This window comes from Nothobranchius furzeri, chromosome 11 (assembly GCF_043380555.1).
Source record: "Nothobranchius furzeri strain GRZ-AD chromosome 11, NfurGRZ-RIMD1, whole genome shotgun sequence".
NCBI lineage: Eukaryota > Metazoa > Chordata > Actinopteri > Cyprinodontiformes > Nothobranchiidae > Nothobranchius > Nothobranchius furzeri.
The window spans coordinates 45,161,763-45,178,101 of NC_091751.1; the positions used below are offsets into that span (position 1 = coordinate 45,161,763).

The 16,339-nt window shown below is 41.6% G+C and overlaps 1 protein-coding gene across 1 annotated transcript in view; it reads right to left on the bottom strand.

The window, feature by feature from the left end:
• Positions 1-4,456: 4,456 nt before the first annotated feature.
• The window catches only part of insra (insulin receptor a), a 57,832-nt gene continuing 45,949 nt past the window's right edge, over positions 4,457-16,339 (bottom strand). The window contains exons 10-21 of the mRNA XM_015956339.3: positions 16,027-16,225; positions 15,499-15,785; positions 15,059-15,198; positions 13,374-13,533; positions 12,974-13,073; positions 12,830-12,897; positions 10,907-11,136; positions 10,530-10,640; positions 8,737-8,896; positions 8,470-8,599; positions 8,061-8,195; positions 4,457-5,021 (exon numbers count right to left, since the gene is read on the bottom strand). Of these exons, the coding sequence (XP_015811825.1) occupies positions 4,667-5,021; positions 8,061-8,195; positions 8,470-8,599; positions 8,737-8,896; positions 10,530-10,640; positions 10,907-11,136; positions 12,830-12,897; positions 12,974-13,073; positions 13,374-13,533; positions 15,059-15,198; positions 15,499-15,785; positions 16,027-16,225 (2,075 nt within the window). The 3' untranslated portion in view covers positions 4,457-4,666. The remainder of the gene's footprint in view (positions 5,022-8,060; positions 8,196-8,469; positions 8,600-8,736; positions 8,897-10,529; positions 10,641-10,906; positions 11,137-12,829; positions 12,898-12,973; positions 13,074-13,373; positions 13,534-15,058; positions 15,199-15,498; positions 15,786-16,026; positions 16,226-16,339) is intronic.

A 16,339-nucleotide genomic window follows, 5' to 3' on the forward strand; every position in this document is an offset into this window, starting at 1 on the left:
AAATTGTGCTTCTAGAAAAAAATTCTAAAGTCAGTGCAACGTTTCACTGATGGCTGAATTTGATATAGTTTATTAAGACGATGATCTTTTACTGCTTCAAGGCTGTGGTTTGAAAAGATTCAGCCCCTGATGCTTGCATCATGCAAAGTTAAACAGCAGGTGGCGCCACTGCACCTCATAGAAAGAATACTTTCATTGTTCATTCACTGAAGCTTCAAACTGCAGAAACGACCTTACTCAGCATGACCTGAATGAAAAGGTATTAGCAACAGATAAAATAAATCAAATGAAACTATCTTCCTATAGGACAGTGGTGGTTTTATTGTTTAGCCACAATATCCAGGCGGCAGTTTCGTTTAAGGTTAAGATTTTTGATTTGGGATTACTGGATTATCATTCCAGTAGGCCAACAAATAAATACTTGCAGTACATTATTCTTACTCTGGGCTGGTATGTTAACCTCCTATATTAACCTGTGAAGGGCACATTTTATACGAATAAAGTTCACAAGCTTATTTGCTATTAGAGAAATCATGAAGTTGGTTTCTGTGATACAGTACTGGGGCTGATCATATAGCTGCATTATGGAGACAACATTACTTTGACTTGTATAACTGTGTCATAAGTGAGCCATACAAGATGGGAAATATTACTAGCAGGGATGCAGTGATCATCACTCCTTGTGAGGTGTGACAAGCCGTAGCACACTTGTCTAACAACAGGCTCAGATAGTATCAAAGCAGAACATCTGAAGTTCTCAAGCTCCAGGACTGCTGTACTCCTGGCCCTGTGCTTCTCTGGGTTTCATGTCTGTTACCTTAGTGCCAACTTTGGTAAAGTTGGGAGCACCGACAGGTCTTGGCTAGTGTTATTTCTAATGTCGGAAAACATATTGCTTGATCGACTGTCACTATGTAACGACACACAACCAGTTTGGTTTTACATCCAAGCTGGGAACAGATCTGTGCATCTATTGGCCCGAAGGAGGCAGCTCATTTTTATTTAAGACAGAGCTCCTCAGTGATGATGGGGTTTATTATTGATGCATCTAAGGCATTTGATTGGGTCAAGATCTCTAAGCTTTGTTGTAAATTAAGTGAAAGAGCTGTCCCTGATAGCATTGTGAGGATTTTGGCATATTGGTGTTCTAATCAGACAATGCAAGTTAAATGGGGCAATACCAAATCAGCCTCGTTTGGTGTTAGTAAGAAGGTGTGCCTGGGGGGCTACTGTCACCTGCTCTGTTCAACCTCTACGTGGACGATTTGAAGATAATTTGTATGAAGATAATCATTTCATGTATGCCGATGACTTGGCCCTCTTTTCGCCAAGTAGTCCTGGTTTTCAGCAGCTGCTAAACACATGCTCTGCTTATGGGCTGACGTACAATGTGCAATTCATGCAAAAAAGAAAAAAAAAAGAGAGTATTCTGCTGATTTGTCGAACCAAAGAACCACAGATTTCTGCCTGACTGACAAGAAGATAAGTGTCTGTGACAAAGCTAAATATTTGGGTCACATCATCACAGATCAGCTCTGTGACGATGATGACATTTACCGGCAATATCACACTTTGTATGCCCAGGCCATCTTGGTCAGGAAATTTCACGCGTGTTCTGATGATGTAAAATCCACCTCTTTAGAACCTACTGCACACCTTTGTGGTGTAAGTATAAGAAAGCCAGCTTGCTTAAGCTTAAGGTAGTGTATAATGATGCATTTAGGACTCTACTAGGCACGCCTCAGTCCTGTAGTGCAAGACTTTTTTGCAATGCTCATATCTGGACCTCCCAAGCTATAATGAGAAATTTACAAGTTTATCCTGTGGTTGAAGAGCTCTGAGAATAGACTGGTCCGGATGCTGGTGGATCCCAGTTTTTGTGCAGAGTAGGGCTGGACAATAAATCGAAAATTTATCGTTATCGAAATTTCTGACTCTTATCGAGATAGTTTTTCCCACGTCAATAAATTTGATAAATGAAAAACGAAAAGATGTGTGTAGGTTGGCAACGTTCATGTCCCTTTAAGAAGCTGTATTACCTTGAGTCATGTAAAAATGTGACTCAGCTTAATACATGCGATAGCCCCATCTAGTGGACAACTTTTGTTTCTGCGCATACTTGTAGTTATCGTCCATTTATCATTATCAAAGTGAAATCCTCAATATATCATGATATTGATTTTAGGCCAGTGCCCAGCCCTAGTGCAGTGTGTTACTAGTCATTCATGTTAGGACACTGGTATGCATGTCTTTAATAATTTTTGCATTGTTTTTTATGTTTATTTTTTAAAGGGGACGTTGAGTCTGATAATACAAAAGTTGAAATTGTACATCTGCTTTGGGAATCGAAAACCAATTTCCTTGTAAAGATCTAAAAAAACACGTTTAAATAGTGCTTTGCAAACTGTTGACTGAATTATATGGTTGTAATTGTTTAAAGACACTAACTTTTGACCCACATTTTAAGATTTATGAACCAATGGTATCAGGATTTTTTTTTCTAGTTTTGACTTCTTGAGACCATCTGCAGACTAATGACTTACATAGAAAAATCTAGATGGGTTGTGAGTGATTTCAAGAATAATCTGTTGGAGTTTATGCCAAAAAATGATCTGCAAATGATTACTGACAGGAAGATGTTGGACGTATATATTCTTTAAATGATAAAATATAGAACATACCATTTCTTTTAGTTATACTAAAGCTAATTTTTACATTTTGGACATTTAAATGGTCCACCTCTTAAATTAATGGGAGGCTAGTTAAAGTAACACTGAGCAGTTTCCTGCTCCTCCACCCTACTGGCTGAGAGTGGAATTACAACTGCTGTAAACAACTCTGCTGCAGCCTGCTGTAGCTAGTGCGAACAACACGGGCCAACTAATACTAAAATAAACCACAAAGTAAAGAGATCCACACTGTTGAACAAAAAATATTATTACTTAGAGTAACAACAAAGCCAGGTCACCATCAGTCCGCATTTTGTAGCATCCTTTAAGTCCCTTAAACTAGTGTATACCACGCCATTGTGCATACCATTACTCTGTTTCAGTTCCAGGCTCTGCCATGATGCAACCCCCCCCCCCATCTTTTTGAGCTTTTTATTGACGATCGACAAACTGAAGCGGCTGTTACGTTAGCAGTTAGCGAACAGCCATAAAGCAGGTAAAGAGCTCCCCCTATAGGGCATCTAACTGTTCCACAAAACTGTTAAGTGTTGCTGCAGAACGGTGTTAAATATGAAACTGGTTACTGGTCGTTTCTAACTCAACAGTCACCGAGATGAATGTTAAAGCTCTAGCTTAAAGTTTAAAAAAAATTTGTGTTACCTTTAATTTAAAACAATTGGGGATTTTATAAAAAAAACAACTTTAATCTTATTTTCTCCAATTGGTGAAGGGAATTCCCTTCTTGATATTTACAGGTCACATTGAAAAAAACTGTTGTAAAAAAAGAAATGCCAGAGCCTCGTCTTAAATGCACTTTGCTGCAATATTTACAGCTCTACTTTATTTGATCTTGTATGATGGGCTGACAATTTAAGATGATGAGCAACACTCCTCCTCCTCCTCCTGGGCAGCTTACTGTAAAAGACCCAGATGCTGTTGGTTGATCAAGAGTCCTAAAAAAAAGCTCATTAATATGATTTTCTGGATTAGAAAAGAACAAACATAAGAGACTAACATGTAAAAACATTATCTAACCGGAAATACCTCGAGAATGAACACTATGTACAAAAACATCAATATAATATTTATATTTATATATATATATATTTCTTAACTTCTAAACCCACTAAAATATACCAACAAAGCAGCTATTGGTAAATCTGATGAACCTGTTTGTCAACACGTTTTTGAAAACAGTTTAAATATCCTTCAGCTGTAAATATGGGAAACAAAAAGAGGAAACAAACAGAAAGACAGGTAAATAAATAAAAGAAAAAGAACCCAACAAATGTCCTGTGTGTGTATCCTGTGTGCCATTTTGAAATACTGCAGAGTGTGAGGAGGTAAGCCACTTCAACCAGCTTCTCCAGTGGATTAAAGTCTGTTTTGAGGATGGATTCCTCTTCAACCATCCAGAGATTCTTGAAAGTCTTTTTTGAATGCTTCTTTTACAGTTTGTCATTCGTTTGCATACAAAGATTCAGACACACTTCCATGACAACTGGTGTAGGCCACAGACAAAATAGAAGGGCACTTTTTCTTTTTTTTCCACCTCTCAAAATGTAGAAATCCGGGGGTGAACCCTAAAGTCGGGGAAAAGGGGACGCGGCCTGGGCTCGGGAAGGGACAGAAGGTTTAGCAGCCTTTCTTGTATGTCAAGAGTTTGTTTCACAGTTGAATCCAATTTCCATCCAGTCAAGCACAAACTTGGCAACAGATATAGATATTCATCTATATCTGTATAGATATACAGTATATAAAGTACAATCACGAACAACAGAGACGCAGGAGATTCATCCTTAAATACAAAAAGTGTCTTGAGACGTCCGTGTGTGGACCGACTGTAGTGTGTTTGTGGCATTTGGAGAGAAAAATAAGGTCCTGAGTTTTGCATTGAGTTGCTTCAGCGGACAAAATGATAAAAATGTGATTTATATAAAATGAGAACCAAAAATAGATTCAGATCTATGGTGACACTTCAGGTTGTGCTCTGTGTGTTAGGAGGGGCTGGACCGTGGTAGGGCCAGTATTCGTCCATTGGTCTTTCCCCCGTTCATGTGTGTGAAAGGGATGTGGTGCTCCTCGTAGCTCCCCCTCAGGCCCATGGAGGACTCCTCCCTGTCCGAACACTGCTCCCTCTGTGAGTACGACGAAGGGTCCAGCGGGATGCTCTCCATGTTCTCCATGTCCAGGTCGAAATCCTCTGTCTCTGGTGGCTTGTTCTCCTCACTGTAGAAGAAGGACAGCTCGCGGTAGGAGGGATGCAGGTCGTCCTTCAGCATCTCGATGATCTCCTGGAAGGCGGGGCGCATCTTGGGGTTGTACTGCCAGCACATCTGCATCAGGTTGTGTCTGCGGGAGGAAATGGTGAGTTAGAGCTCCAGAACAATTCAAAACACACGTTTCTGCTTTCGGGGTGCTGACAAGCTGAAAATGAGAACGGTTTATTTTTTTGCAGAGACCAAATTAATTGTCATTTTGATTAAATCCTCTCTAATTCAAACCTTAAACCCGCCCCTCCTGCTTCAGTTTTAACGCAATAGTTGCAAAATCACAGCTTTGCTGTTTTGTAACGAAAATTGCTTCATTTTCAAACAACTTAAAGGGCAAGTAATGCCTAAATTAACTTTTTTTGCTGATAACCTGTATAGATGAATGTCTAATGGTGCTGTATGCATGTGTAATCATTAGTATGGCAGTTAAGTGCAACTTACTCTAAATTTAATATTTCAGCCCAAAACCATTAATATAGTTCCATCTTCAGGTTAAAACTCTGCTCCATATTCATGCAGAATCAGCTGATGGCTAAGCTGAAAAACGGGACGTTGTCAGCAAAAGTACTACGTGGCTGCACTGCACTGGTCTCCAGGTGAGGCAGCCGCACCTCCACCTGGCTCAGCCACTCACCTGCCGATATGACAAGCTGGCTCTCTGAGCCGCTCACCTCCTTGAAAAAAAAAATGCCCTCCTCCCCTTTTCATCTAATGTTTATGTTTATGTGTTTAGCAGACGCTTTTGTCCAAAGTGACTTACAAGTGATAATCGGCATGTTGCCCTTGAGACTAAGAACAACAACAATAACAACAACAACATTGACATCAATCATGGAGAGGAGGGAACAAGGAGTAGACAGTAGAGAGGGGGGACGGGTGCAGGGAGGGTGCTAGTTAAGAAGATGCTCTCTGAAGAGCAGGGTCTTCAGGAGTTTCTTGAAAATTGAAAAGGAAGCAGTAGTTCTGGTAGTGCTTGGTAGGTCATTCCACATTTGTGGAACGATGCATGAGAAGAGTCTGGATTGTCCTGAGCGTGGTGTAGGCACTGCTAGCCGACGATCCTGTGATGCCCGTAGCGGCCGGGCCGAGACGTAAGCCTTTACAAGAGGATTCAGGTAGATGGGAGCCGTACCATCTCGGACTTTGTATGCTAGTGTTAGCAATTTGAATTTGATGCGTGCTGCTAGCGGTAGCCAGTGGAGCTCAATGAACAGAGGGGTGACGTGTGCTCTTTTTGGCTGATTGAAGACCAGACGCACCGCTACGTTCTGGACCATTTGAAGAGGTCTCACAGTACAGGCTGGAAGACTAGTTAGAAGGGCATTGCAGTAATCGAGGCAGGAGATGACAGTAGATTGCACCAGCAGCTGGGTGGCTTGTTGTGTTAAGTATGGTCTGATCTTTCGTATGTTATACAGCGCAAAGCGGCATGAATGAGCAACAGAGGCAACTTGATCTTTAAAGGCCAGGTGTTCATCAATCACAACACCAAGTTTCGAACTGCCTTTGAAGGAGCCAGAGATAGGAAGTCATTTTGGATTGAGATATTGTGCTGTATGGATGGTTTTGCTGGGATGACAAGTAGTTCAGTTTTAGAGAGGTTGACTTGGAGACGGTGAGATTTCATCCATTTTGATATGTCAGAGAGACAGTTTGATATTCGTGCTGAGACAGTGTGATCGTCCGGTGGAATTGACAGATAGAGCTGGGTGTCGTCTGCATAGCAGTGGTAGGAGAAGCCATGTGATCGAATGATCTCGCCCAGTGAGGTGGTGTATATGGCAAATAGAAGAGGTCCTAGTACTGAGCCCTGATCTAATGATCGTGGTTAACAGGAAATCCTCCAGATTGCTGCAGAATCTGTCTGCTTTTCTCCTGAGGGGTGTCTTGTGTGAGTGCGTGCTTGCGTGCACGCGCTCGTTAACAGCTAGTTTTTAGATTGAGAAACTCCGACAGCACACGCGAGGGGGTTGAGGGGGGCGCGGTCTACCATGCCTCAGTGCCACTCTCTCAGTCCACCAGGAGATGCCTCTTTCAGAAATGTTTTCCTAACAGGAGTGTGGATGAAATACGTCTCCATCCAGGCCTTGAACCTCACTTTAAAGGACCAGTAGAATGGGGTTTAGTTAAAATTGGAAACCGATCTTTGAGCCTCTATAAAGAATACAAAATGTAGTTGGAGCTTAAATGTCCCAGAAGCCCTGATAAATAGCTAAAGAATGATGCATAATACGGCTCAGGTATGAGCCAGGAATGGTGCCAGTGTGGGTGACTGAGTGTGGTCTGTTTTTGTGTTCGCTCCCTGTGTGTGTGTGTGTGTGTGTGTGTGTGTGTGTGCGTGTGTGTGTGCGTGTGTGTGTGTGTATGTGTGTGTGTGTGTGTGTGTGTGTGTGTGTGTGTGTGTCTGTGGATTCAGTCGACGGGGGAAATGTTTGAAGAGAGAAAAGTGAAAGTAGAAGAAGAAACAATCTTTTATAAAGCGCCTCTCAAGATAAAATCACAAGGCGCTGCACAAAAAAAATAATTAAAAACTTATAAAATAAGGAAAAGTACAAATTGTGATAAAAAAATAGAAACTAAAAGTAAAGTCAGGGTTCCTCACTAAGTCCCCACTCTACAGAGGAGCCGACAACGAGTGTGTGTGGCAAAGACAGAAAGGCACACTTGGCGGTTTTGCTAGTGTCTGTTTAGTGGAACCAAAAGCGAAACGTATCTCCTCGCTGTGCGTTCGTCTTTTTAACGCCTTACTCTAACAGCTGAAATGTCTCCCAGCCTTCATTAGTGTCTACAGAAGTGACTCATCACTAAATCAAACAAATCAGCTGTGTTCATGATCTAAAACATGCAGGAAATGTGCAGTAAGCAGACTGCAGCGCCAGGTATGTCAGCTCCATTTTTTTCTAATTCCAACAGACCGGACCGGCACTCTGAAGTTGCAAATGCAGTATTCTGGCCACAGGAGGCAGTGAGGGTCTGGGTGACATTTCATTAACCTTGTAAAAGGTAATTTTAGCACATACTGGCTTAACCAAACAATATAAAAAGTTGCCTAGTATGGCAAATGATTTAACTGCTCCGAAACAACTCTGATGTTCTTGGCTCTTGCTGGTGAACTTACAGCCTGTCGGCGCAGTTGTCCGGTCGGTCCAGGAAGCCTCCGTCCATGACAAATTTGAGGACCTGCTCATTGGACAGGCCCTGGTATGGCTGCTCGGCCAGTGTGCTGATCTCCCACAGCACAACCCCGAATGACCTGGTAAACAGAGAGGACGAGGACAGGCTGATTAGACACCTGACAGAGTAAATCTGTCTGTAAACAATTAAAGGAAGCAAACAGGGAGACTCGGGAGCAGAAACAGCTTTGGTGCTGATTAAAACCTCGTTAAACGGCACAAACGCTTGTTATTGTCACAGCTTAATGTGAGTAATATGTGTACAGCGTGTTGTTCTGGTCTGTCTTCGAGGCTCTTCTCTGCACTTTGGTTGTTTTGTGTGCATAATCACGTCAGAAATCCATTCTCACTAACCAGCAGTCTGAATTTGCAGTAAAGACGCCGTCCTTCAGAGACTCAGGAGCCATCCACCTGACGGGCAGTAGGCCTTTCCCTCCCTTCCTGTAGTAATCCGTCTCATAGATGTCTCTGGTCATACCGAAGTCTGGGAGGCAAAAATCATTATTAGACTCATCTGGAAAAGAACAATTAATCCCCGCCACCACTCCAACGCCCTTTAGAACAGCCCCTTCTGTTTCATGTAAAAATATAATCTGAGTTCAGGAACTTTGCTGAACTTGCCTCCTATTTTGACTGTCAGATCGTGAGCTACCATGCAGTTTCTAGCTGCCAGATCTCTGTGGACAAACTTCTTGGCGTGGAGGTACGCCATGCCGTCTGCAATCTCAGCCGCCATTTGGACCATCTCTTTCAGAGTGGGCGGAGGGCGTCCGGGGTTATTCTGAGGGACACAAAACAGATTATTCTTTAATCTCTCATCTGCTCTAACGAAATCTTCTACCTCTTAGATGCTACAGAGTAGAATAAAGCCGAGTTTAAACACTGAAACGGTTGACAGTAAACACGCCCGCTTGAGAAAACTGACATGTTTGTAGTTGACTTTAATGCCGACTGCTTAAATCCTCTCTAAACACCCAGCAGCTCAGTCCTCCTCCTCCTCCAATCAAAGAGTCATTTGTAGTTTACTCCAAAGGTGACACACGCAGATTATCTCTCCACATATAAGTAAAAAGCAAAACTTAACACTGGAAAAGGCCTAAGATCACGAGTTACCGTGGCAACACAAACCAAAAGACTATCTGATTTAGTCCAGACTAATAATCTGGCACGAGTGAAAATACAAATTAGACGCAAATTTATTTCATCTTGGTTCAATTGCATCAAGAAGTTTTAAAATGTTTACCCATCAGCAGTACTCACTAAAAAGGTCATTTATCCTTAGCACACTCCTTCACAAAGGCTTGAGAACAATTATTACATCTTTTGAAATAAAATGCTTGAAATAGCCACAAACTACAAAAAAAATTTCTACTAGGGGTGTACTTACGCTTTTCAAACTCACACTTGACCACATTATTCTCCTTTTAATCCTCTGAACAATAAAACTATATGAAAAACTTGAAAAATGCAGCAGATGCAGTTCTATAAAGGGCCTACAGCATTGGTGCAAAAACCTGCAAGTTTCATTTGCTTCCCTGCTCGAACACAGCAGACTCAATAACTGTTAGTTTTACAGAACCGTTTTAATGACCCAAAGACTGAAATCTGAAACATGCAGGATTGTGGTTGGACGCCACTGAGCTACAACCCTTTTCATGTATGAATAACAAAATCTTTAACCATCATTTTTTCAAACCATTTTTTTAATTCAAACTTTAGGTATGAAAGATAAATTTTAACTATTTTCTTTACATGGCCACCTCAGTGGAGTGGTGGTGGTGGTGGTGGTGGTGGGGGGGGGGGGTTTAAATGCAATAGCGTCTTCAACAGCTGATCAAACAAAAAATATATATTTTGAGTGGCGGTCCACTGCAGTGACCATTTTACATGAAAGAGACATTAAACCCTGTAAAGTAAGCACTATAAAGTTGTTTTATGTCTCAAGCAGCCCTCAAAAATACTTTCTGGATCCTATGATTCCTTTCTGTGGTGGCAGTTATACCTGATCTGAATCACTGAGTGACCAGCAGAGAGCGTGAGGACATGCTCAAGAGGAAATTTAACCACTGACTGAAAAATAAAACAACTAAAACATGCCGAAAATTGTCCCTCGAGGACCTGTACTGGACACCACTGTACTAACGGAATCAGCACTTAGTGTACTTACAGTTTTATAAAGTGAGTAAACACTGTATCACATATCTCAACATGCCAGAGTCCAACCTAATTTGAGAATAGCACACTCAGTACAGGCAAAATGAAGAACTACAAGAAATGTTCACAGAGATAAGAAAGACGTGGTTGGGACTTCGTGTTCTATTTTTCTAAGTAAAATGCAGAGGCGAGATGACAGAAGACCAGAATTGCGATCCAACGGGGAGCAGCTGTAATCTAAAAATAAGGCATTTCCTTACCTCGGCATCGGGACGCAGAGAACGCAGGTAGCTCTTCAGGTCTCCGTGGGTCATTAACTCCATCACCACCAGCGTCGGCTGTCCTTTTGACACAACGCCCATCAGACGCACCTGGGTGATCAGAACAAATTAGATTTATTGTTTCATCACATTATCAGAACAGTAATACATTAAAAGCTGGTCCCGTAGAGCCAATTACGCAGCTGCTCCTCACAGCTAAAGCCTCATAAGGGTACATTTGACATTTTTTACAAACAGTAGTTCAAAGAAATGGCTGCGGTCCACTGACTCAAACCCCACCCTGTACTTTCACCCATCATTAGTAACCAAAAACTGATACCACAATGTCCTGTAAGAGATGAAAAAAGTGTTTTTACCACATGGTGGCAGCTGAAGGCCTTCATGACCGAGGCCTCGTTCAGGAACTCGATTCTCTCCCTCAGGCTGGCCGACTCGTTCACAGTTTTCACTGCGACGCGTGTTTCGCCCTCGCCCTTCACAATGTCCTTTGCAATGCCTTCGTAGACCATCCCAAACGAGCCCTGACCCAGCTCCCTCAGGATGGCGATCTTATCACGGGGTACCTCCCACTCGTCCTCCTCATACACTGCAAGTACAATTTGTCTTTATTAGACTTACAAACAGAAAGAAGGTTGAAAAAAAAACCCTAGGAGTCAACATTCAAAGACAAAATAGGTGCCAGTTTGGTCTTTTTATCCCTTCAAAACACTAAAACTACCTGAAATATTAAACGTATGGAATATCCTGAATTTTGAAACTGTAAGCAGTTTTAAATAAGATCTGGTTACCGCAGAAATCCAGGAAACAGGATCTGCAGGTTACTAAACAAATGTGGGTTTCTTTTACAGCAAAAATACAAAAAAAGCATCAGATTTTATCGAGTTATTTTGTAAACAAAAACGTGGAAATAGATTCACATTTTCAATGTAATAAATCAAATATATTTTTCAGCAGAATTCTAATTAACGTTAGAGCTGCAGCCTTTGTTGTGAAAATTAGTCCCAACAAGTTTTGATCCAAAGTAGATCAAAACAAGAATCTGTCGTTTCAACATCGTGTGTGAGACAGGTGGAAGTGTTTAAATTCAAATTAAATTCAAATTGATCCACTGAGGCTTTAAATATAGAACAAAAACAAGGAAAGCCTCTAGGACAATGACAATTATTTTTCATATAAAATCCAGTTATTTATAAATTGACATTTGCATTTTCTTCCATTCCTTGAAATATCATTAAACAGGGAATTACAGAAATTTTCCTAAATTTAATTGATTAGGGATGTGTGAATCACATATTTTTTGCCCCTGATCCGAGTCCGACAAATTAAATTTTGAGTCTCTTTAATGCAGAGTCCCAATCTTCAGCAATACATTACAAAGTGAATACATCAATGTTTAAATGAAAAAAAAATTTTTTTCATGCATTTCTTTTTGTATTTATGTTATTTCCTTAATTTATCTACCAAAAAAAACACAATTTGTTCAGAAAATACATCAATAAGAAACTTGTTTGTATTAAGAATTTATTTTAAAGTGGCCTAGTCGCTCGTGTCTCAAACTGTTTACGTAATATGCAACTTTTATCTGCACAACACCTGTAGAGCTGCAGCAGCTCCAGCAAATTGTGAAACCCAACATTTGCCATCCAGGGAGATAAATACTGCCGTCTTAGCTGTGACCTTGTTTCCTCGCTGTAGACAATTTGTTTTTGTTTTTAACACGTCTTTCAGGGTCTGCTGGCTCCGTGTTTTTTTCCGAGTAGCTGCAGTGGACTGGAAATATTGAGCAAGGTGTTTGTTTTTTAGATGGCTGACTAAAAAAAATGGAGACAGGTAATTGACTATGACGACAACAGAGGGGAAATGCCAAAAGAGAAAGAAAAAGTAGTTTGTTGGTATGGCAGTTTATCAGATTCGTAGTGTTGCACGTCCAATATGTACACATTACAAGTGGCTCTTGCACTGTGTGATGTTATGGTGTTGTCATCCATGCAACAATGAACAATGAAGTAGTGGAACCTGTTAAATTATAACAAAAATTATAAGTTATGTTAGTCATTACGTTTAAAAATCTCTATCAAGATGAATTTAAAAGCTTGTGCTTGTTGTTTATTAGGTTATATCCAATGTATTCCGGACAATTCTGATTGTATGAAAGTCACGTGATCGGGCTAGATCATGGGAAGTACATGAGGAAAATACACAAACATTTTTCGTGGCCATCAGCTCTAAATGAGCTAAAATTTTTCATTAAATGGAGCCACTAACAGACTGAAGCTTACCATCATTAGTGCTGAGATACTCAGGGTTTGAAGAGGCATAAATGGGACCGCTAGGCCCTTGGGTTTGACTAAAAGAAACAAGAACACACTTAGTAATGACACTTAACAAAACTTAGTATTCAGTGGGATGCAACGGCTGCATACTTTTTCTTGAACATGAAAAATCCCACAACGGCCATAAACAGCACCAGAACCACGCAGATGATTGGCCCGATGATGATCTTCACAATGTAGAGGGGATCGCCTGTCGCAGAAAAAACATCCGCCCAAAGCGTGTCACATTTCAGGTTGAAAACAAAAATAAGCTGCACAGAACAAACCCACTTAAATATGATGCTTCTGCTGCTGAGTGAACGTCACCCCATTCAGGTACAATTAGAGACCTTGTGTGATCTGACGATGACCGAGTCATACAAGGTACATGCAGGATGTTATTCTGGTTTTATTAACATTTATTCTGATTGATGGGCTACGTTCAAAGGCTTTTATTAGCAGAACCCTGCACACACGCACACCTGGGATCTGCTTGTCTTTCAACACTTACTTGCATCCTGAACATAGAAGTAAGTAGGTTCGGTCCATGATCCGTTCCCAGCCAACGAGGTGGCTCGGATCCTGACAGTGTAGTTCCCAGGATGCATCACTTTCAGTTTGCAGCCACGGGACACTTTGTACATGTTCCTCGACACACAGTAATGCAGCTCCTGCAGAAAGAACACACCAATGTTCACACACTGGATGTTTTTATACTAATTTATGCAGGATTATTTACACCAATTAAATTACTTAGCTTTGCAGTGGAGAAAAACACATGAGTGGCTGAGAAAAAATATTGTTTTCGTCCACAGAAAATTATCGTTTTCAATCAATTAGATTAAATAAATGTTTGATTTGTAACCAGTTTCCATGACAACTAAAACACAGAGCAGTGCCACAATTACTCTGCCGTTAGTGCTATCAAACAAGTAACAGAAAAAAAAGTCACATGATAGAAATGACCTCATCTAGATGCCATGTTCCAGTGTTTACACATAGTAAAGTCATTGATTTTAATGGCAACAGATTAACCGTTTCTCTCTGTGCTTTAGTGAAAATGTAGACATTGTTGCTCTGCAACTCTGGCTTTTTCTTCTTCCGGCTCTTGGAGAGTACAGACGCTTTTTTTTCTCCTCTCCTCTCCATCCTCATCCCAAGGCTTTTTGTCCTGTCTTTCTGTGCACAACGCTTTTTGCATATTTTCTGGAAACTAGAAAGGATTAAAAATGGATCTGGTCAGTTGGTCTCAACGCGATGACAACATTTTGTCAACGATGAGAACGGGAGAACGGGCTCCCGTATGCCCCTCTGGGACAGAGCCAGCTGGGTATATCATGGACTCCTGGAAACAGTGGAACCTGATCTGCCTCTCTCAAGTGTCTGTAGAGGATTCTGAAGATGTCTGGATATTCGTCGTTTTGGTGTCGGGATTCCTGCTGTTTGGCCTGAGCAGTTACCTGGCATACCAGAAAATTAAGGAGCTTTCGAGGAATTTTGGCTCAATCCCGGAGCTCAGGGATGGATTACACCGTGCTGTGAACACACAACCTCATATAATTGTCGAGATGAGTCGTAAGCTTGGAACTTTGGCTGAGATTCAGGCTCTGGCACAGAAGGTGGATTCCATCAAGGAGAGAGTTGATGGATCAGCACGGATTGGGATGGATTAATTACACCATTATTGGATCTAGAGGGGCTGAAGACCAACAGAACTCTAACCCATTATCTCCCTCCCCTGTCCAAACGGAGGTGATGAGCGCTGCTCCATGCGGCTGCATGCACTGAAGTGAGGAGAGTCCCAACCCTACCTCCCCACCTAGTGGACACTTGTTGTGTAATGTCTGAAGTCTGTGTGCATATCTGTCTGAGGTGGGGTTTTTTTTTTGCATAGCAAAGCTGCCCTCTCTGTGGAGGGTAACTCTGAAGTTCCTTTTTTTCACTCCCCCTGATTCTATCCTCATATAAACCCTCTTGATCTATTACGGTAGCGCGACTCGGGTTGCGAATGACCACAGTCACCAATTCTTGTCATGTGTGTATGTATGATCTCAGAATTGTGTGTATTGAAACTCTAATTTCCCTCTGGGAATAATAAAGTATTTTTGAATTGAATTGAATTTTGAATTTAATCCCTACAGCACACACAGTGTGTTTCAGTACTGAAGTAATAAGTGTGAGTGGAAGAGTTTTTACCTCAGTGTCGCCCAGTCTCTTGTAGTTCACCTCATATAGGATGATGATGCCGTTAGGGGCTGCAGGTTCCTGCCAACTTATGTGCACCGTGTTTTCCGTCACATCGTGGGTGATAGGAGGCAAGACATCATCAGCTTTATCTGCAAAGAACAAGGTGACAGATTTCACAAAACATCGCACTATGACTTGAAGTGTGGTGCATGCAGCAGTTTGCAGAAAGTTTTGTTCATTTCTTCATACATCCTCAATAACTTATTTCAGAGAGTTCAAATGTTGCAGTCATACACCCTATAGATTGTTTGGATCGTATTTAAATCATATTTGGCCCAAACACATAGTGTTTAGCTACCAAATGAGAACCAGCTAAAACAGAGTAACCAAAAACATCTGGGGTTTTCGCTTTTATTCAAGATAATTATCAAATGTGAGACGTGTTCTACCTTCGGGCATCGTGCGAGCGCTGACGTACGCCGCCATGCTACAGCGGGTCTGATCTGTCGGGTGGTTGCAGGCGTGGATCTCGATCTGGTAGCTGGTAAAGTGGCGCAAGTTGGAGATGACTGTGGACTCCTTGGAATGAACGACCACCATCGTCTTGGTGCCTTCGAAGTTTTCCTCATCTTCACCTTCGGGGACACCTGTGCCCCTGGGCAGGCTCGAGGCGGTGGGGAAGAACGGGAGTGTTTTGTTGGCCACGCCCATCACGGCTCGTCGCTGCCTCGAGCGTCTGGAGAAGATGTTTAAAAGATGTAAAAATGTCCAGAACTTGGGAGAATTTATGAAAAACCTAATTCAGAAACATCAGTTTGTAACAATTGAAGCTGTAGGAAATGTTTGTATTTAGACCTTTTAATAATACAAGTTTTTGGACAGCTGACCGCTTTTGTGAGAACTACTGACAAGGGCTTTAAGTTTATCTTCATTAAGAACTTATTACCTAAATTAACTTAAAGGTAGAGGAGACCTACTTTATCTCAAAAACTTCATTGTGGAGGTAATTCTCAAAGGTTTTCCGGTACTCCGAGTCTTCCTTCTCCTTCTTGAGCTCCTTGTCAGTTTTGGGACAGGCGCAGCATCTCGTCCCCTGGCCCAGCTCCTCAGTCTGGTTCCATTTCTGCTCCTCATCACTATCCACCTGAGTGGACACCCGTGATGGCAACTTCATCCCTGGTGAACAGCGAGTCAGACATGAAATCCAGAGAAGGGAGGAGAAACAATGGAGAGATACAGATGACAGGTGTTATACAAAGATTTGAGCACAGTATCCCAAACCAGCACACA